The sequence below is a fragment of the Conger conger genome, chromosome 11 (assembly GCF_963514075.1).
Source record: "Conger conger chromosome 11, fConCon1.1, whole genome shotgun sequence".
NCBI classification, from domain to species: domain Eukaryota; kingdom Metazoa; phylum Chordata; class Actinopteri; order Anguilliformes; family Congridae; genus Conger; species Conger conger.
Genome location: NC_083770.1, coordinates 30073151 through 30096526, shown reverse-complemented (window position 1 = coordinate 30096526; position 23376 = coordinate 30073151). Strand labels below are relative to the sequence as shown.

The 23376-nt window shown below is 38.4% G+C and overlaps 1 protein-coding gene across 1 annotated transcript; it reads right to left on the bottom strand.

Moving 5' to 3' along the window:
- Positions 1-12795: 12795 nt before the first annotated feature.
- LOC133139941 (uncharacterized) lies at positions 12796-22958 on the bottom strand. The gene is made up of 6 exons (XM_061259433.1): positions 22880-22958; positions 22259-22579; positions 21678-21794; positions 14135-14178; positions 13851-13937; positions 12796-12894 (listed from the first exon to the last, which is right to left on the bottom strand). Exons 1-6 carry the CDS (start codon positions 22914-22916, stop codon positions 12796-12798), a joined length of 705 nt encoding a protein of 234 aa, XP_061115417.1. The 5' UTR covers positions 22917-22958.
- Positions 22959-23376: the final 418 nt, after the last annotated feature.

The following is a 23376-nucleotide window of genomic DNA, read 5'->3' as shown; positions in this document are numbered from 1 at the left end:
AGTTATATCTGGAAAGACCTGGAGAACATCATGTGCGTCAGAAAATGAACAGTAATATGATTCTCTTAGTTTTTCATTTGTCTTTGTTAAGGGAATGTAAAAATAGGTTGCACTTCTGACTTCAACAACAATTTCTAAATCCATCTGATCTGAGACATCTCAACAACAAATGTGAGACATCCAGGCAGCCCTTATTAAAATCCAATTCATACTCAAGCTTTGAGGTGGAGTGACTAAATGAATTGTAAATAATGGCAACACCACCATCTCTTTGACAGTGATGGGAGTTTTGACTATACTATATATGTAAGCTTCAGGAGAGGGCTCATTTAAAGTAAAGTTCTCATCCTCTTTCAGCCATGTTTCTATAAGATATAATGATTATGATAAGACTATAATACATATATACATTGATATAATCACGCTATTGTGATTAGTTTGTTCACGAGGGCTGCCTTAGAGTTACGGGGTCTTATATTTCGGAGTTGGCAGACAACTCATACGAGAAGTTGTTTCACTCTGGCATAGGTTACCAGTATAACCCAATAAGCAGGGATGGTATTAAAGGTATTGCCCCCGACTAAAAAATATTAGGTATGTCACACGATGTAGCACATGTATAACTCATGATACTGGATTGTTCCTGCAGCTCATTTTTTATGTTCATTCCATAATTGCTATCACCCTTATCAGCCTCTGTTGCACATCCCTCAAAGGGCCATTTGATTCATCCCCACTGTCAAGAAGCGGGATGTTGAGGGGTCCTCTAATTAAAACAATTAGTCAGAGTCAGGGCACTGCCCTCGCACCCATTCTATCAAGTGACCTCCTCTCCGGCATAATTTTTAATATTGCACACAAATGATTAGAATTATCATTCAAAACAATTAGTCATATACATTTGCATGGAAGCAATCCCCCCAATAATAGCAATAAAAAAACATGTATTACTAAAAAAGAGTGAATGTGATGTATAGGTTCCAGGGGCAAGTTTACACATTATAAAATACATAATTTGGCAGAACAGTTAAAAACGGAATCAAATCAATATTTTTTATGACCACCCTTCGGCGTTAAAACTTCCGTTCCTGTAGTTCTATAAGACAGTCAGCAGGGAGGTTGTTCCAAGCGTGTTGGAGAACTTGCCACAGTTCTTCTGCAGACTTTGGTTGGCTCCTTGCTTCTGATCTCAGACAGCCTTGATCACGTTTTTATGTAAAAAGTAGTCAATTACTTACAGTAATATGTTCCTTTTTTAAATTAAATACAAAAATGTCTCTGTAAAATTAAATCTTTATTATATATATATATATATATATATATATATATATATATAATAAAGTCTAAATACTGTATATTTGAAGAAATTGACTAGTAGTTCTAGTTCTAAAGATTTAAAGATTTAAAGCCTGGGAGGGGATGAGAGTCAAAAGTTAATGCTTTGAACGTAGATCAGGCATTTAACGGAATTAACATTAAAGATTAGCTGTGACTACGAGTGTTCGTAATTTCTTGTTTTGAGCTATTATATAACCTAAACTTTACCTTACCAAACGCAGATGTTTAAAAGTGATAATACATATACACATACATATACTGTTGCGTTTGGGGTTGATTCAGTGGTACATATTTAAGCAGTAGAAGGGCAGATATTTCAAGGTTTTGTGCCTATAAACAGGCCCTCTTTAATTTTGTTTGTACTTTGGATGTGTATTGTGTTCATACAAATGTTTTTAAGACAGTAGGTGAGCCACATGTAGGTGAATTTGGGAGGGGGTGGCTGGGCCCTGCTAAGCATCACTCAGTGCTGGCAATGGATCTGCATATGAATAAATGCTTTGATGCTCAGTCAAAAGAAGTCCTGTGTATCTTGCCACAGTAAAGCAGTAAATCATGCCCCAGACAATAGATGGATACATGCGTAATATGTGTGCCCTTGAATGAAGAAAAGGGGGGAGAGTAGAGAGTAGAGTATATGTTTTACTCTGGCCTCATTGCTCTTGTACTAGTACCCAGCTGAATATGAACCTCTGTGACAGCAAAAACACAAATATCTTTCTATTCCAAGGGAAAACTTAGTCACCTCCACATTTTTCATGTTTACACGAATACAAATCTGTCTCTATGTTTTCACATAGCCTTCACAAAGATTTAAAGCAAGCAGAGAAATGTTTTCTTAGTTGCTTTTCCTACTTTCTGTGAAGATGTAGCACTAATATTGTGTATAGCACAGAAATGGTATGCAGAATATGCTCCATTACTCTGAGAGGGCCACTTTGTCTCTGCGACTTTGAGGGAACTAAACAATGTTCACAAGGTTCATGCTCCAAAACTACATGATAGTTCACTTATTTTCTATACAGAAAGGAGATGACCAGTATTTTTTGAAACAAGAGTTCCATCTGCCTATTGTTATATGGCACTGGGTATAAATGAAAATTATGAATTCAATACATTGTCCATCCATCCATTATCTTAACCCGCTTATCATGAACAGGGTCGCAGGGGGGCTGGAGCCTATCCCAGCATACATTGGGTGAAAGGCAGGAATACACTCTGGACAGGTTGCCAGTCCATCGCAGGGTACACACACCATTCACTCACACACTCATACTCACGGGCAATTTAGACTCTCCAATCAGCCTAACCTGCATGTCTTTGGACTGTGGGAGGAAACCGGAGTACCCAGAGGAAACCCATGCAAACACGGGGAGAACATGCAACTCCACACAGAGAGGCCCCAGCTGAGGAGGCCCAGGACCTCCTTGCTGTGAGGTGGCAGTTCACCACTACCCACTGCACCATCCTTGCTGCTCTCAATACATTATGCTATGATTTAATGACTGAAGGAAATATCAGTAGATATCAGATTCACCAAATTACCCTGTTTGAACAAAGGAAAGAGAATGCCTAGCAACAGAACATCATTGAGAGAAAAAGATAAATATGGAACAGTCATGTTACACAACACATTGTACCTCTTAATCATCATTGAACTCAGTGTCAGAACATGGATTAAGCTCAAAAGCTGTACAATTCTAAATTAGTGAAATAAAGTGTCTGTAAATACAGTTTATGTTTCCGTTATTTTCAACAAGTTATTTTCCTGATATTAGTGCTTTGCACTTACAATGGGCCACATACAAGAAAATGTTTGTATTCTTATCGTAAATTTCTCATACTTTTTTCATATGAAGGGCTCATACGAATGTGCCATGTCGGATGTTAAACCTAACTCCAGAAAACTTTCCTAAATTAGTACATCAGTTATAATATATAAATAGTATATGTAGTATTGTATGTGGGTTCCAACAGATAGACGGCCAATGGGATTAACAAGAACAAGACAGTAGTCTACAGTAGTCGGTATCTGATTGGGTAATATGACTGCGGTTCATTGGTTTTTGCAAAACATGAGAATATGGCAGACCATTCATAAACTCTCTGATTCCTCCTAAAAAGTCCACTAAAATACGTTTCTGAAAACATTTGAGGTGAGAAGTAAGCAATGCAGTTGCTGAATCTTGATTCATATTTGATATGCAATGCCTACTTTGATCTGAGTTCTGTGGGGAACGCGAGCTGCTAAATCCTAAATACAAGAAAATTGGTTCTCTTAAATGACTTGTACAAGAGATTTAAGAACAACCATGTTCATACAAGTGGTTCTTGCATATGGTCCAGTGTTTCAACTGCTGTATGTTTAGTACAGGTATTATTGTTATTATTGTTATTGTTATTTTTATGGAATGTGCTTATATGCCCTCTCTCTGTTCAGTGGAACAATTCTGAAAATCCTGAATTAGCACTGGTGTCTTTGGTGTGCAGTCAGATTTTAAGTGAACCAGGTCCCATCTGATCACTTAAAGTGCAATGACATCTGGTGGCACCTGCAGATTCCCATTAGTAAGTGAAGAGCAGGGATATGCAGGCCAAAATGCCTTACGACTGTGAAATCAGAATTTTACCTGATGTCAAGCACGCAGGCATTGTCTGTGTGAGGTTAACGATAAAACATGGTTGTCATTCATCAGATGATACGATTAAAACAATGACATTACATACTGTAATGAACAAATATGAGATGGGTGTGTGGGGGGTTTGGACCCAAAATGCACGACTCAGAAACAGTAGTGTAGTAAAGTCCCGTCAGGGCTTTATTTGGGGAATATCTAGAGAGCGTAGTCAAAATCAAAGAAATGTTCATACATGTAAATATCCAGCCAGAAAACCAAAGCGCAGTACCAAGGGAGAAGGCAGTCTCGTAGTCAGTACACCATGCGGGAAGTCCGGTAGCCAGGAAAGCTGTCAGCGGGGCAGAAGTACAGCTGGACGGTAAGCAGGCTCAGGGTCAATGACGGTGCAAGAGTCAGGACCGAAGTCTGCTCCGTGGGGCAAAAGCACTAAAACAGCAGGCAAAGTCGTGGTACAGGCAGGCGATGGTCAACAAAACAGAAGTCAATAAACAATGGGCAGTAAACAGGCTTGGATCATAACGGGTAGACAAATGGCTTGACAATAATGCTCAAAAGATGCACTGACGAACAGGAGGCAACAAGTTCCCAAAGACAAGACATGAAACTGAGCTTTATATGCAGGTGAAGACAGGTGTAGACAATTAGCTTGAGAGCAGCAAGAGAATGGAAATCAGGTGTGGAGGATTGACAAGTTAACGAGGTAATTAGTAATAGTTAGTAATAAACCTATCCTGCCCTAGCATTAGTAAATTAGTAAATAAACGTACATTACATTTTAGTAATTTGGCAGAATAGTTAGAAACTGAATCAAATCAATATTTTTTATGATCACCCTTTGGTGTTAAAACTTCCGTTCCTGCAGTTCTATAAGACAGTCAGCAGGGAGGTTGTTCCAAGAATGTTGGAGAACTTGCCACAGTTCTTCTGCAGACTTTGGTTGGCTCCGTGCTTCTGACAGCCTTGATCACGTTTTTATGTAAAAAGTAGTCAATTACTTACAGTAATATGTTCCTTTTTTAAATTAAATACAAAAATATAAAAAATATAAATATATTTTTATATATAATATATTTATATAATATATATTAAAAAAAATAATAATAATAATAATATATATATATATAAAATAAAGTCTAAATTCATTTTATAAATTAGATTTAAAGCCTGAGAGACGATGAGAGTCAAAAGTTTGAACGCTTTGAACGTAGACCAGGCATTTAACGGAATTGACATTAAAGATTAGCTGTGACTGCGAGTGTTCGTAATTTCTTGTTTTGAGCTATTATATAACCTAAACCTTACCTTACCAAATGATAAAGCAGATGTTTAAAAGTGCTAATACATATACACATACACATACTGTTGCATTTGGGGTTGATTCAGTGGTACATATTTAAGCAGTAGAAGGGCAGATATTTCAAGGTTTTGTGCCTATAAACAGGCCCTCTTTAATTTTGTTTGTACTTTGGATGTGTATTGTGTTCATACAAATGTTTTTAAGACAGTAGGCGAGCCACATGTAGGTGAATTTGGGAGGGGGTGGCTGGGCCACATCACTCAGTGCTGGCAATGGATCTGCATATGAATAAATGCTTTGATGCTCAGTCAAAAGAATTTCACTCACAATGAAAAACACTCTGAGGTTTTATTGCTGGGGTGTTTATTCAAATGTTCTGCTGAGCCGATGTACTGCCATCTTTTGAACTGTGGTCACTGTGCAATGAATAAATGTCTCCTTCCCTGCAACTCACAATTCCATCCGCAGAATTTCCAACGCCTCCAAATGAAAAGTCTCATTCATCCATATCCAAGGACAGAACATTACCAAAGTCGCAGCACTCGTGGGTATGTCCTCACAAGAACTCCCATTTTGTGTCTATGTTGTGGCGTTAGCTATCCTCCATCCAACCGTGCTATAACCCCAGTTCTCTGTACAGACCAAGCCAAAGCATCCACTCAATTTCTATGCGATATACACTCAGTGACCACTTTATTATGTAGACCTGTACACCAGCTTGTTAATGCAAATAATTAATCAGCCAATCCATCCAGATATGGTCAAGAGATTCAGCTGTTTTTTAGACCAAATGTCAGAATGATCGAAGTGACTTTGACCGTGGAATGATGTTGGTGCCTGACAGGGTGGTTTGAGTATCTCAGAAACTGCAGATCTCCAAGGACTTTTACACAAAACATCCAGCAAGCAGCTGTTCTGCGGGCAAAAACCCGTTGTTAATGAGAGAGGTCAGAGGAGAAGGGCCAGACTAGTCAAAGGAAGGCGATAGTAATGCAAATAACCACACATTACAACATTGGTGTGCAGAAGAGCATCTATGAACACACAACACATCAAGCCTCTTAAGTGGATAGGCTACAGCAGCTGAAGACCAATAAGCAAAAAAAAAAACAAGTCTAATAAATACCTAATAAAGTGCTCAGTGAGTGTATATCAAGCATATGGCACCATAATATTGTGATTTCTTCTAGATCTTATTTAATACAAAAAAAGGAAGAGAAAATATTGCATTATACTGTGTTCGCTCTTTTTAATTTCAGTGAAGTGTCACCTTTGTTCCTGTCCTTTGCACCTTTGTGGCAGACAGAATCATGCTGTTAATCATGCTAGATAATTATAGGCTTTCTAAATAGGGCATCTAGCCAAAAGGAAATATTATTACATGCTGAAATGAGAAAAACAACTGACGTGTGTGCATGTGCATGTGTAAGTACATGTGTGTGCGCGAGTAGACTTTTGGAATATATTGTATGAAAGTCTCAGTCAAGCTTGTTCAGTTACATTATTTTCATCCACCAAGGAGGAATACATTAATGTTTAATGCTTTTCCATCTACCCCATGCTGTTTTAATTTATTGTATTTTAAATGTAGAATCAAAATGACTAGTTAATTATCCTTGCTGTTTAAATTTTAGCATGGCTTTCACACTTACCATGCAGTTGGAGGAATTCTGCAACACCTCTGAAGATTATTGAATACCTTTTACTCAATTAGTAAATAATTACAATAATTAGTGTCTTTTAGCACCATTATTTTCACAAGGAAATTCCTGTACGCTGGCTATCTTGCTGTCCTCTCACACCTCTTTTGAAGTGGGCAGTCTCTGGTTAAATAAAACAGCTATTTTCTGTTTTCCTTTCCCTCTTGACATACTTGCTGATTGTGGTTGATAATTGCAATCATTTCTCATGAACAGCGGGGTGAGTTTTTTTCAGTAGCAGCACGAGTATGGCATTGGGTCCCGCAGGCAGCCCGGAGATCAGGTGCCAGGAGATAATGACAGGAGATGTGCTGAGTCTCAGAGCGTGAAGTGGAGCACACCCATCTGACAGGCTGACTGCCTAAAGGATGGGGCCCACTGCTGTTCCCCAGGCTGGGTGGTTTCACATCACTCATGACTGTGGGCTTTTGTGGCTTCCCTTCCTGGAGGACAGGGGCAGGCAGACTCCAATATCTCTCAGGAACAGATTTGGGGGAATCAGCGCACACCTACTAGCCAGTGGGTTAAGCCCTGGCATCACCTTAGCCGCTTTTAACAGATGATTATGAGTCAGAGTACCACCATTTGCCCTGACCTGGCAGTGTGTTGAATTCTATGGAAGTATAAAAGCTCTAGAATACTTTTAAATATACATCTAATTTCCCTTGAAACACAAGACTGAAACAAGATTCATGGTTCTGCACAGTAAGATTATTGTGTTTGCAATTATGATATTAATAAACAATGAGGCCAATGGAGGCATTGCACACATTCACACCCTGCAGTAGGGAAAATGTTACGGTTAGTGTTGGGTTTAGATTACCCCACCCCATCAACGTTTCAACCTAGCTTTCTTTCTGCTCAAAATGCAAGAAATTACTTTTCCTGTCTTGCATGACTGAGTGTATGTAATTCTATTTCGATAATTAACACAGGAAAACAGTGCTGATACATATCATGTTGCATCTATGTAACTAGCTTCGTATGCAATTTCAAACAATTCATTGCTATCCTTGGAGTCCGGAGTAACTGTTCAATCTCTCCGCTGGGAAGGTAGTGTCTGAGCGTGCATTGAGAAAGAAGAGCGATGCAAAAGAAAGGTGCACTTGTTCGTGCTCTGTTCCTTTCCAGAACCAACCACACACTGCAAAGTGAAACGAGACTGTAAGTATGAAATGTGAAAAAGACATTTCAACCCACAGAAGGCTGTGATACTTTCCATTTTGTTTCTTAGCAGATTACCACATTTGGGAGTATTTAAGGTTAAGTATTAAAAGGAAAGCTAAATAATCTGTAAGCAATCATATGACAATAGAGTAATTTTTTCCCTACTGGAATTCTATCAACTGTTCTATTAAGTAGCTGAGTGAAACATGACTGTGTCCACCAGACCCAGAATGAAGCATAATTGGTGTTAGTATTGCCCAGGGTGCATTCAAAGAAATCAATGATTTTCTATTAAAACATTATTACCTTTTTTATGTCTAATATTAACTCCTGATACAACACGAAACGGAAATGGACTTCAAAGTATGCCTCGGATTTCAAATCCGCAATGTTTTGATGTGGTTTTGCTTTCTAATTATTAGTGTGATTGCGAAGCAACACACTATTGTTATCCAAATACCCGACACCAAACCAACTGAAAAATGTCCAGCGCGGTCCTGAATGGTGTGCTTGTTCACAGCTCTTCAATATTCCTCATAATTTCTGAGATATTTCAGGTTTTCCGGTGCACTGATTTGCTGCAATCGCACATCTCTAGGTACTATATGGATCTCTATGGACCAGATCCATCCATCCATCCATTATCTTAACCCGCTTATCCTGAACAGGGTCGCAGGGGGGCTGGAGCCTATCCCAGCATACATTGGGCGAAAGGCAGGAATACTCCCTGGACAGGTCGCCAGTCCATCGCAGGGCACACGCACCATTCACTCACACACTCATACCTATGGGCAATTTAGACTCTCCAATCAGCCTAACCTGCATGTCTTTGGACTGTGGGAGGAAACCGGAGTACCCGGAAGAAACCCACGCAAACATGGGGAGAACATGCAAACTCCACACAGAGAGGCACCGGCCGACTGGGATTCAAACCCAGGACCTCCTTGCTGTGAGGCAGCAGTGCTACCCACTGCACCATCCGTGCATTAGCTCCTTATGTTTTGTTTTATTTACTTGACTGTTCTTGAGGAATTTTAATTTAATTTAATTTTTTTGTTTGTCGTCTTTGTTGCTTTGGATTATACTTTTTGTCAGAAATTAAAACCATTGTCATGGTGTTACAGAGGGAGGGAGAGAGCGAGCAAGAAAATAGTTTGAGAAAAGAATAACATGTTTCTCTAGTCATAAATGATGGTACATGGACGGAAGCAATGATTGGTTTGTGTGCATGGATGTTTGTGTCTCAGTGTTCGGTTCTTAAGTAATTTTAAGAAAACAGAATAATTCTAATTGAACATTTTTTTACAAAAAAGACATGCAAAAGGAAAGATGTATATTTTGGTAGTTTTGAAACAAAAAAGAACATTTGTAATATTAATAATAATAGTAATAATCATAATCAAGAACCTATTTTCCATAATTGGTTTTAAACAATGTTTTGTTTCTTCCTGTAATATATTGTAAATATAGTTCAGTCTTTTGGGGGTTTTTTTTTGCTGTAATAGGGAAGGGGCAATTTTGGGGGCAGGGACATTTATATTTCTTGGAAAATTATTGTAAAGTTGGATAAATCACCTTGAGTGTTGAATACCTGAAGTGTTAAATATCAGTGTCACCGGGTGAAGGAAAAAAGATGGCATCACTCCAGATTTTATCGCCCGTAGGTTCTTCTTCACAACCATCAGTCCAGAAACAAAGGGTGTACTCATTCTCTTGGAATGACAGAGCTCTTTAAAGAGCCCTTACTTGTTTTGTGTAATCGATACAAATTGTATGAACCAAGGATCTTCTGCCGGTAAAATCTGATGTGACTCTCTCTACAGTGGGAGATGTGATTTATTCCCTGCTGTTGAATATTTTTCTCCTTAATGAGGACTTATGTGGTGTTAAGCTGCTTTATACAGCATTCTTGTAGGGGACAAGTGATTTCCCCCAGCAGTCTCTGGCTGCTTTTTATACTAGTTTGCACATTAGAAATTAAACCAGTGATTTTAAACACCCTTAAACACATTTCTCTCGATGGCACGGGAAGGTCGCCACTACTGTATTGAGGGAATGGGGTTAGTGAAATCTGGAACTGGCATTCTGCAGTTAATGGTTCTTATAGGGTGGAATAAACTGGAAATACACTACTGTAAATGTCAAGAGGCTATAAGGTTGTGCTTCAGCGTGTAAACCTATATCACCAGAGTACAGTGGGGATATTTCTGACCACAATACCCCCCCTCCCCCATTTCTGGGGGAAAAACAATGGAGAACATGAACTTAAGGTGCTTCATGCAATTGGGCCTGAAGGATTAGGTGAGGAATGTGGGTGTATTTGATGGGAGGGGTCTAAATATTCTATTTGAGTCTTGCAAAAAGAAGAAAAAAAAAACTTTGTGGCATCATTATGCAAAGTCTTCTTTTTTAAAATAGTTGCTTTTTAAATGCAGTTCCAATGAACTGTCTCTGACTTTAAAAATGAAGGACACATTTTCCAAAAGCAAGGGATTATGGAGAATGTTTGATCAAGGTTCTATTCTGGCTGAATTCTTCTTCTTCAGATCTTATTTGGCGGTGTGTGTGTGTGTGTGTGTGTGTACGTGTGTGCGTGTGTGCGTGCATGCGTGCATGTGTGTGTGTGTCTTGGTGTGTGTGCATATATGACTGCTTCTGTAGGCTGGAATTTTGGTTATATTTGGCGAATGAGTTGTAGATCATTCATACGAGTTTCTGATTCCATCTCGATCTGTCATTGAAGCTCTCTTTTTGTACAATGTGGTTCGATAGAAGCTAAGAAGCTACATGGGAAATTTGGGGAAAATGCATCCGTAGCCTGTGTTTGGCTCAAAACTGTTCTGCATGTTTTACATGGATTGCAATGGTGCAGAAACAACATTTGGTCCTCTGTGGGCATCTTCCCTCATCTTAACCAACATCTGCATTTATTAATGCCTTAAAATATACTGGGGATAAACTGCCTCAGAGCACACTGCTGCAAACTGGTCTTCCATTTTAGAACATCTCCTACCCGCCAGCCTCTTCTGTCTCATGCTCCCAGAATCACAAAGCTTCAATGCCCACCTGCACTGTCTAAGACTCAACCAAACTACTGCGTGACACAAACACTGTAGCTATTTAACAGACAAAAAGCAATATTTTATATTTTCTTCTTATAATTATGATGGTAATGGTGATAAGATTCGAAGATAATTTTGTGGCATTCAAAATACTCTTTCATTTCTAAGACTTATTATATTAACATGAAGCTGAAATTATTCCTGTGACTGATGAGTAGTTTTTGAATCATTTTCAAAACATACTTTTTTGGGGGATTTTTTTGTTTTGTTTTGTTTTATTGTTTTTGGGTGGGGTGGGTGATGGGGGTGGGGGTGGTAAGGAGTGTGTGACAGTAGCCATGGAGAGTGGAGAGGAGGGACCTGGCTCTATGTTGATGAGGAGAGGTGATGTCTTAGTCAACACTGTAAGTTTTTTTTTGTCTTCCTCTTTTTGTTTTTTCTCCTCTGGAAACTTCATTTTAAAATTCCTAATAAATTATTTTAAAACATTCCACCAATGGCTGTGGTTGTGGCTTTGTTTTAATAGCAAAACTGTTATGATGACAGGGAGAATGCCACACCTGCCCACACTTAAGAGAAACCCCCTCATACTCATGACAATCCATCATTTACCCCCACATATACTCCCACTGTAGTACATGGTTAATATAGTACTGAGATAGACTGTGATCTGTGAAAAAAGAAAGTTTACTTGACATGACTACTTCCTTCCTGTCTACCACCAATATGTGGATATGCCAACATCCACCCAAGAGGCAAAGTTCAGTGTCTGGGCTTTTTAACTGTTATTTCACTTTAGTGTGTTTTTTATTTGTGAGCTATTAAGGACATTTATTTACCTGCAGGCCTGTAATGGCAGTTATAGGGCATTTGGGGATGTGTGGTCTAAAGAAAGAAAATGCACTTCACAGAACTCCAATGCCGGTTGTACAGTGTCATTATGCCTCCAAAGGCTCAACATATGTATATCACTTCATTGTTGTTCAAAAACTACATCGAGTTGTCTTTGTTTGGAAAGATTTCTTATGGTGCATGCAATCTGAGGCCACAGTCCTCAAGGAAGTGCATACATATTTATGTTAATAATTATGAATAAACCAAACTGTTATTTATGTTGAACTCCTGCCTGCCATTCAAAGCTGATGGTTAATCAGAAAACTCTCTAAATACCTTAAAATATCCCTCATCAAACACAAAAGGTGTCTGGGCCAATCAAACTATGCCAAACTTAAAATAATATGGAAAATCACTGAAAGTAAACCGTCCTTAACTGTTTTTTCACAATCCTATTTTACACATGCTCATCATGAAGGACAACCCTTTCTAAACGGACAATAAAGCCCATTCTGTTTGCAGTAGGGGGTTCCTGTTCTTGGTAAATACAGAGATGTGCATCTTCTTTGTAGTGCAACGTGGAAGGACACACAAACCATCCATGAGCTGCATGCAGCGCCTTAGCACAGTGCGGAAAAACCGAATGTGGGTTTTTACCTAGCTTCTGGTCTCTGAAGCGGGGGTATCAGTAAACCAAAGCGGCCCCTCTGTCTCACACCCTCCCACGGGTCTACTGCACCTTCGGTCCACACAAACCCTCAACTGCGTTTCTCACCGCTGCAGCCGGGGCTCGTAGCTGAGCCGCGCACCGCTGTGAGAACGTTCTGCACTGTGCCTTTCGCAGAAGACCACTTTCCCTGTTCACATGAAATAAAAGCCATATGTCTCCATTTAGAACGAGTGTGTGCATATGCGTGTGAAAACAAACCATATTCAAATTTGTTTCGAATTAATATAGCAGACAGCATACAAAATAAACTTTTAATTCTTCAATGACCTCGTAAGAATGATTATTTAATTAAATCTAATGCTACCAATGCTGTTTCGGGAAAGATATTTCGACTATTACATCAAGACATTTAGCATTGTACTAACATCTATATTTAAACTGAGTATATAAACAATATACTATTTTTCACTGTTAAATTTTATTTTTCATTTAGCAACTGAAGGAAATCACATCACATCATTTCTGATGGCAACAAAAGAACTTTGATCTCTTGGCAAAGCATTATTTGGAAATGTGAGAAATAAATAATATTTGGCTTACAGCTGAAGTAATGATACAATAATAAAAGACCCAAACAATTTTTACGAGCAAATGTATGACTCAATACAAATTATTAACTCTGATTTACAGGTCTGGAGGAGTAAGCTTCAGTGTACTGTATGAAACATTTTCCACAACAGCAGGTCTCATGCATCCTGAATCCAGTGTTCTCTTTCCAACTTGTGGCTTGTTAGAGCACTGAAAATGAGTTTAAAATACCAGATGAAAATCAATATTGACTTCAGATTATAATCTCAGACACAAATGTAGAAATGTAAAGTCAAAACTAAAACCAAGCCTGTCAAGACTATTAATTCAATAATTGTGGTTTAAACAAACCTCCTTACTTAATGACACTATATATTATTTAGCCTCTATTTTCATTGTCTAAAGAAAGGTTTGGGTTAAGCTGCCCTATCTCACAAAATGGTATTTGTTATTATTTATTGATTGCAATTATTCTATACCAAAGTATTATATCACCACACCCTCTAACCTTTATGAATAATAACAAAACAGGATAATTTTTTAATTAGAACTCACCTGTGCTTCAGTGCTGTTGCTTCCATCACTAGCCTTAAAATTCCTAAAGTTGGGCTTTGCATAAACAACCTCAGAAAGGTCTGGTGTCTGAAAGGTATGAATTGCTTAATATTTACTGTTTCAATAATTTATTCATATTTCTACAAGTTAATGCTGTGAGTTTTACACCAAGACTTAACTCACTGGTACATCATGAAATTTGTAACAGAAACAATAGCCTACATTTCATTTTAAAAAATGTATGGTATTCGGTAGGCTAATGAAAGAACACAGAAAAACTTTACCGGGCAACCAGTTTCCTGTCCTGTGGAAGTGTTTCTTTTATTGCCTGGAATAAATATTTGAAGAAGATGAATTTCAACCATTCGGATTTGATGTAAAGCAGAACCATATGGCTTTTATGGTCATAAAAATCCAAGAACATGACAAATTGAATACATTTTACAGTTTCCATTCTTTGGATGAAAGCAATTATTCCATATACCCTGTGCCAGTCAGTCAACAAAAGCAAAAGCAAAATTAAAATTTAAAGTTATTTCTCAATTGAAGTGTTTATAATATGTTAGATTTTTTATAATAAAATCAAGGATTTTGCATCTGTCCTTAAAGTCCCTATCCATCCTGTCAGAAAGTCGCTGTCCACCCTGTCAATAATCCAAAACACAAGAGCAGGTCCACATCTAGTTGACTGAAAAGAATCACAATTAAAGCTTTGGAGTGGTCAACTTAACTTGCCTCGAATAGAGATGCTGTGGCAGAATATGAAAAGAGAATGCTAAAAACCTACCGACTTGTCTTTATTGAAGCAGAAGAGTGGGTTAAAATTCCTCCACAGTGATGTGAAAGACTGATATCAAATTATAGAAAGCGTTTGGTTGCAGTTATTGCTGCTAAAGGTGGTGAAACCAGTTACTACATTTAAGGAGGCAATTACTTTTCCACAGGGGTGACATGGATGTTTGATAACTTTTGTAATTAAATCAATTACACAATTTAATAAAAATGTGTTTGGTGTTTACTCAACTTCCCTGAAAATGCTTAATATTACATTTTGTCAAAAGATCTAAAACTATTCAGTGTGAATATCCATCCATCCATCCATCCATTATATTAACCCGCTTATCCTGAACAGGGTCGCAGGGGGGCTGGAGCCTATCCCAGCATACATTGGGCGAAAGGCAGGAATACACCCTGGACACGTCGCCAGTCCATCGCAGGGCACACACACCATTCACTCACACACACCTACGGGCAATTTAGACTCTCCAATCAGCCTAACCTGCATGTCTTTGGACTGTGGGAGGAAACCGGAGGACCCGGAAGAAACCCACGCAAACACGGGGAGAACATGCAGACTCCACACAGAGAGGCCCCGGCCGACTGGGATTCGAACCCAGGACCTCCTTGCTGTGAGGCGGCAGTGCTACCCACTGCACCATCCGTGCCACCCAGTGTGAATATATGCAATAATAGAGGAAATCAGGAAATATTAGTAATATTGGGTAATCTTGAGTGTTTTCTAATCATAATTGAATCAAATTGTCAGATACTGTATCAATAGCATTTGTGCACTGTAGCAAGTTAAATATTTAGAGGGGCTCATCAAAATATACTTTAAAAGTTAAACTGAATATCGTTATTTTTCATTTTTATTAAGAAAACAAGGCGCATATTGACTGCATCCGCATATTGACTGCTATATGACAGATCTGAATTTCATCTTTTATTTCCTGGTATTTGTATCTAGATATGTTAAACACCTTTTGTATCAGAACACCCAATTTTTAGGTGAGCAAAAGTTAACATGTGACTGACAGGTGTTCACTGTTGCCCAGATGTGTCCTGATAGATTGATTGGTTAAACCACACATAGTTCTGAATGTCTACTCTTGGTTTTAGCCTTGTGTTTTGCCTGTAAAGACTGCATTTGTGTTAGAAAAGATAAACCAATATGAAGATCAGAGCTGTCTTTGGGAGAAAAGCAAGCCATTTTGAAGCTTAGAAAAGAGGGGAAGTCCATTGCAGAAGCATTTGGAACAGCTTGTACAACAACCTAGAATGTCTAGAAACTGCTGGCGTACTGAGCAACAGACATCGAACAGGTCAACAATAGCCGTTGATGATAGAAACATCAGTCAGTGGCATCACAAACAATCTCCACCGGGCAGGGGTGAAGGTATTTCAATCAACTGTTCGAAGAAAACTTAGAGAGAAGCAATATAGAGCCTATAACACAAGAGGCAAACCCTCATCAGTAGTACGAATTGGAAGACGAGATTAGAATTTGCAAAGAAGTATGCAGATGAGCCACAAAAGTTCTGAAACAAAGTTTTATGGTCTGATAAGACCACGATTAACCTCTACCAAAGTGATGGAAAGGCCAAAGTGTGGAGAAAGAAGGGATCTGCTCATGATCCAAAACATACAAGCTCATGCTTGGGCTTGCATGGCTGCTTCTGGATGGGCTCACTAAACTTTATTGATGATATAACTCATGATGGTAGCAGCAGGATTAATTCAGAAGTCTAAAAAAACATTGCTGCTAACTTACAGAGAAATGCATCCAACTAATTGGGAGGAACTTCATCACGCAGCAAGACAATGACCCAAAAAACACTAGCAACACAACAAAGGACTTTGTTATGAAGAAAAGGTTGAAGGTTTGAGACTGACCAAGTCAATTGCCAGACAATTGAGCATGCATTTCACCTCCTGAAGAGGAGATTGAAGGGAATCAATAACTGAAAGTGGCTGCAGTAAAAGTCTGGAAAAGCATCACATAGAAGAACAAGTTTCGCAGGCTTGATGCAGTTATTGCAAGCAAGGGATATGCTACCAAATATTAAGTGTTATTTATTTCATTCACTTAAATAATCTGTTCCAATACTTTTGCTAACCTAAAAATTGGGTGGTCTGATACCAAAGGTGCTATGTTCTAAATAATTTAAGACATATATGTGTAAATACCAAAAGCTAAAATTCTGAACGCTTGTCTCGTGTTCATATTTTTATCTCAACCCCAAATGTATTCAGTTTACAAGAACAAAGGAATTGGCCTTGCTGTTCCAATACTTTCTGAGGGGACTGTAGGTCAAACCTGTCAGAATTCCCGCTTCTTTGTACAATCACTTCCAACAGAAAGTAGTTTAGAAGTTCTTCCTGCTTATTTTTAAAGAGATATTAACTATTTCTAATAGTTTCTAATAAAAGATTATTTTATTTTTATCATTATTCAAACTAATCTAGATAATCAGTAAACAGTAATTTCAGTGTTTGGTTTTATTTTGACCAGACAATTGTCATTTATAATTTTAATTTATGTGGTTAAATTTGCGGGCGGCACGGATGGTGTAGTGGGTAGCACTGCCGCCTCACAGCAAGGGGCCAGCCGTGTGTAGGTGTAGAGCTCTACGATGGTCACTACGGCTCGAATCCGCCCTTTGCCAAACCATGACATAAATAATGGAAACTATTTCCTTGTAGAATTGTCCCATAATCATGTTTGTTGTGTCATTAGATCTCCAGCTCCATTTCACTATGGATAGGAAATCCTTTCTGCCATCATTCTACTTAATAGTTATCTCAAATACAATTAAGGTATTTGGCTCTGTCCCCCACTGTTCACTCTGAACAATATGGGATATGCAATTTGTTTTAAGTACATTGTTTTTAATGGCTGTTATTGTAACTCTGTAAATGTTTTAATTTTTTAATTTTATTGTTTCAAATTGTTAAAATTAGGGATACGTTACGGCCCCCTGCTCTGTGCTACTTATTCTGGCGTTACTTCACAGGTGCCTTGTTGGCGGAGCACCAGGTCATTTGCGCAATTGGAAGCACCTGTGACCAGATGTTAAAATGTACCTGACTCTTGTCTGAAGGAGGGAACTCTCTTCCCACGTACCTGTTGGTTCTTTTTGGGTTTGCATTAGACAACATTGCTTCAGCATACTTTTCACACATCCACTCACTCACACTACTGATGCAACTGACTTTCACACTACACATTTTTGTTAACTGGTTATTTCAAATAAATTTGACCTTGTTTTTTAAATGCGTCAGTGTGCGTCTCCCTCTTTGTCACGGCCAATGAGCCAGGTCGTGACAGATAATGAAGTACATCATTTAATATCTTCTAATCCTGACAAACTTTACATTCAAATTAATAATATCAAGCAGGAAATAAAATGAAAGGCAGGCAGCTGGTTGGATTGGGTAAAAGTTTTTATGGCAACTGAAGGAGAACAATATTTACAACTTGTCTACTATCCATGCACACAGATACAGACAATTGCCAAAATATCCACTCACTGAGAACTTTATTAGGAACACCTGTACACCTACTTAGTCATGCGATTACCTAATCGTGGCAGCAGTGCAATGCATAAAATCATGCAGATATGGGTCAGGAGCTCCAGTTCATGTTCATATCCACCAATAGTGATTTTGACTGTGGCATGATTGTTGGTGCAAGGTACGAGTATTCCTGTAACTGCTGATCTCCTGGGATTTTCATCCACAACAGTCTCTTGAGTTTACTCAGAATGGTGCGAAAAACAAACAAACATTCAGTGATCGGCAGTTCTGCAGACGGAAATGGCTTGAGGATGAGTGAGGTAATGGAGAAGGTACAGACTGGTCTAAGCTGACAGGGAGGTGACAGTAATGCAAATAACTGCACATAACATCAGTGAACAGATCTCTGAACACACAATGCGTCAAACCTCTAAGTGGATAGACTACAGCAGCAGAAGACCTAATACATCTAATAAATACCCAATAAAGTGAGTGTATATTTTCAAATAGAACATGCAAAATATGTAACTGAGGTGAAGGGTATAGCTCATTAAAGTACAGAACCGTATAAACATATTTACACTTACACAATGAGGCAACATAAAAGTAGTACAGTAGTATGTATGTGAAAATAGCAGTGTATAACAATATGTGGAAAGTTCTACATTAGATGTAGAACTGACATTACATCACTACTGACATTAGATCAATGATTGCAATTTATTACATACACAAAAAAAGATTACAATGTTATATAGAGTGCCATCTGTAATGTTTAGGACAAAGACATTTTTTTATTTGGCTCTGTTCTCCACAATTTTAGATTTGTAATCAAAAATGCATATTCTCAGGAAATATTGAAGGGCATGTTTACAGACTTTGGTTTCACCATATTGAAATTACAGTGTGTTTTATATATAGTAACAATAAACATCATATTTTTCTCAGCTTTTTCTTGCCTTTGGTTTGTATTATTGTTGGCATTAAACATGAGGGCCAGAATGTCCAAATTCCAATGAATGTCAAGGAAGCCATTATGAGACTGAAAAATTAAAATAAAAAGTCTGTAATGTCTGCTTTGTTATGCCAAACCTTAGGTGTAACAAAATCAACTGTTTGGAACAGCATTAAGGAGAGAGAACATGTAATGGGGCATAGGGCATGGCAAGCCAAGTAAGACCTCTACAGCTGATAGCTGAAGAATTCTCATCATAATGAAGAAAAATCCCAAACATGTGTCCAACCGATCAGAAACACCGTTCAGGAGGCAGGCGTGGATGTGTCAGAGACTACTGTCCACAAAAGACCACAGTCATGTCTCAGTGGGTCACAGACTTCAACCAGTCATGCAGACAGAAAATATGCAGTAAACATGACTGTAATTTACATCACATAAATATGTCCCAAACATATATGAGAACTTGCACTTTGAATCGTTTGTTTATGAATATAAAATTGTGGTGTACTGAGCTAAATTAATGTTTTTATCCCAAGCATTACGGAGGGCATTGCATATTACAATTCTTATGAACATATAAACACAACAACAGCAACAAAAATATCAATGAATAACTATATATTGTTGTTTGTAACAATATTAGCATGGTGGATATGCATAGGTATTAAAGGAGACTGGGCTTGGGACTGGGGCAGTTGGAATAGCCAGGGCAGGAGGGAAGGTGAAGGCTGGGTCTCCTGAGGTACTGGTATGGTTCCGATTTTGCCAAGGACTTCACAGACCTCTTCGGATGTACATCTGCGCCTACCTGGGAGAAAATATAGACGCCTCCACATCCTGATCACCTGGAGATATCAAAGTAACGTTAGTTATCAAATGTATGAAAGTAACCAAGAGACCTATACTAATTATACTGTGTGCCTAATTATACTGCCTGGCATTACAGTCATTGTTGTACTAAACAAAGAAAAAACAGAACAAAAAGTATATGTATTTACTGTACATTCATATAATTTAAGGTAACATGGGTGTAAATATTGTATAATATAATAATTGTGGAAACTGCTCTATTATTTAAGTACTTAGCTGGGCAACTACATAATATGGGCAAGTTAACAACAACAACAATAATAATAATAATATATTAATGGAAAATAAAGGAACATATACCAAGATGTCTGAATGACAGTAAGTTAGGCCAATGTCAAGAAACAATTGCCAGTGAAATACGAGCAACAATAATACATTTTATGTCTAAACCTTCACGAATCAAACGTGTATACAAATTGTCAATACTATTAATGACGGTGATATTTTAAAACCGTAATGTGATAGCATGTTAATGTAGCTGGCTACGACGTTGAGAAGCAGACATGCAGAGACATTATCCCGTTTACCTGTAATTTTCCCACATAAAAAAACGAACAATTGGAACATTCAAAATAACAATAATACATCGGGAATACCTCAACAACATGAATATCATTCGAGGACCCGTTAATGCCAAAATAATTATCTAAATAAGACTTACCAAAAGGAGCCCGTGGATAAGAACTTCCGTTGAAAATGAATGGGAAAAGTTAAGGAATCGGCGCTGTAAGGACGTCATTGGTTTTTCTCGGAACAGCGCCGCGATATCAACGTGCGGCCAAGAATATATCGCATCCGAAGTGATAAGAACTTCCGTTGAGAATGAATGGGAAAAGTTAAGGAAAGTTAAGCTTAACAGCAAGGAGGTCCTGGGTTCAAATCCCCATCGGCCGGGACCTCTCTGTGCGGAGTTTGCATGTTCTTCCTCCCACAGTCCAAAGACATGCATGTTAGGCTGATTGGAGAGTCTAAATTGCCCGTAGGTATGAGTGTGTGAGTGTGTGAGTGTGTGAGTGAATGGTGTGTGTGCCCTGTGATGGACTTGCGTCCCGTCCCGGGTGTATTCCTGCCTTTCGCCCAATGTATGCTGGGATAGGCTCCAGCCCCCCTGTGACCCTGTTCAGGATAAGCGGGTTCAGATAATGGATGGATGGATGGATGGTTAAATTCGCATCATATTGCAAAAGGCTTCAGACACACTGTTTTTCATGACGTGGTGACACAAAAAGCTCTATTATATATATCAGAATTTCACGATTTCATTTTTTTTTCTATTTCCTAATCTTAAAAGAGGTTAATAGAAACGAATCCACCAATATTCTGACATTAAGTATGTTTTTTCATTTTTTTATGGAATGTGAAATTGCTCGGACATAGTTTGCAACACATCAAGGAATGACCCCAATATTATTATAGTAGAACAATTAAAGTAGGCTACTTTTAATCAGATATGGCTAAATAGCTGACATGGCGATAATCACCCTATGGCTGATTTCATATTTTGAATATTCTTTTCTGGCATATTATTTGTATTGTCGCTCTCGGTTCGCATAAGTAACTTTACAATTAATAGTTCAATGATGTCGCTTATTGGCCTACGTTAGGTAGAATGTTGCTCAAATAACCGTAGGCTATGTATGTAGTATATGCCTACTTATTTGTACATCGCGAGCATCTGCTAAATTAATGTAATATATATTTACCTTTACGTTTGCTGTAGATCACACAGCATAGTCCCACTGCCAAAACTGCAGGCAACAGTGACGTCCAAACGACAGTTGAAGAGGAGGATTCCCTTACAGTACCAGGGGGTTCAAGAACTGGAGGCAACCATCCGAAACCGTTAATCAAAATAGCATTTTCACATTTGAATGGTTGGCATTTATATATAGCGCCTTTATCCAAAGCGCTGTACAATTGACGCTTGTCATTCACCCATTCATACACACACTCACAGACCAACGCGCATTTGGGCGTTAGGGGTCTGGTTCAATAAAACACACCGAGCGGGATAGAACCTACTGCCAGACCACTGCTCTTACCGCCTGAACCAATGCCGCCCCCATTTTTAATAGTTAAATGTGTACAGACACTAGGCCTATAAACTACTTTGAAACTTCACTAACACTGAGAGGTTTCACTTTAATTGTCCGAGAATTTTCTCTCTCAAACCACGCAAGTTAAAAAATTGTTCTGCCTCAAAGAAAACACTTACTTGAAAAGGAGGCTATGCTAATGCAGAGTTGATGCTACTTTAAATGTTGCCACATCCAATGTTTCTTACCTTCTACAATGAGATTAGTTCCACTTCCACTGCCCCGTTCCATGCAGGGTAAAATGATGGACACGTTACAAAAATACTTTCCACTCTGATTCCGTTGGATCGAATGTAAAGGTAGGATATCGGTAAAATCCTGCCTTTCGGACAGATTGTAGCGTTTATATGAAATTATTGAAGCATTTTTGTACCATTCCACAGAAAACTCCAGGAAAGAGTTGACGTTAAAAGTAAACGTACAGCTGAAGTTGACGCTCGCGCCCTCCTTCCAGTATGCAGATTCTGGTATTTGTCGAACCGTCAGATTGGTACAGCAGTGGCCTAGAGCTAGAAGAGAATGCCATGCAGGTTCAGTAATAATGATGATACCGCAAAATATAAAGATGTCGTTTAACCATATGCTGAATGAAAAAACAAGCGATTCAAGCGCATAACCAGCTACAATCAATAGCTAATGCAATGACGTTTAACATCAGTAACCTTCGACTTTATATAAATGCCAGTAATATCTAGTTATTTCTGTTAATTTAACATTTTATTTCCTACAGACGAGGGCAAACCAAGTGTTTATTCTAGCAGCACAATCCTGTATAGGCCAACTGCAAGTATAACGGATATTGTGCTTACCCAAAATACACGTCAGTTGAAATGTGTAAAGAATCATAGTTTCATCATATCTAGCCTACTGATCATGCAGGTATTACATACTCTACATAGACAGCGAAATAAAATGTGCTAGCGCAAAAAATATGCAACAATGACTGCTAGCCTTCTTGGCACTTGAGGAGAGTAGTGAAAGTGAGGTTTCAGATACTACGTAGCCCTGCTTTTACCCATTTCCTTGATTGCGTGTTTCTGCCAAAACACACAAAAACAGCGCATCCTCTTACTGCGGACTTGTAGCCAAATTCAGCCCGTGCATAGGCTATAATACATTTCCATTGTAGGCAATTTAATCTTTTGTTGTAGTTTTTCTTTTTTCGTGTGTTTGTTTGTCTTTTTGAAAAACAGATCTAAATTGTAATCTTTTTGTATTGTTTTTTTATGTTTCATACACACTCAAGGTTATAATTCGATTTAAAAAAAGTAGGAACTAGGCGTGATAAGGATCTTAGACCACTTAT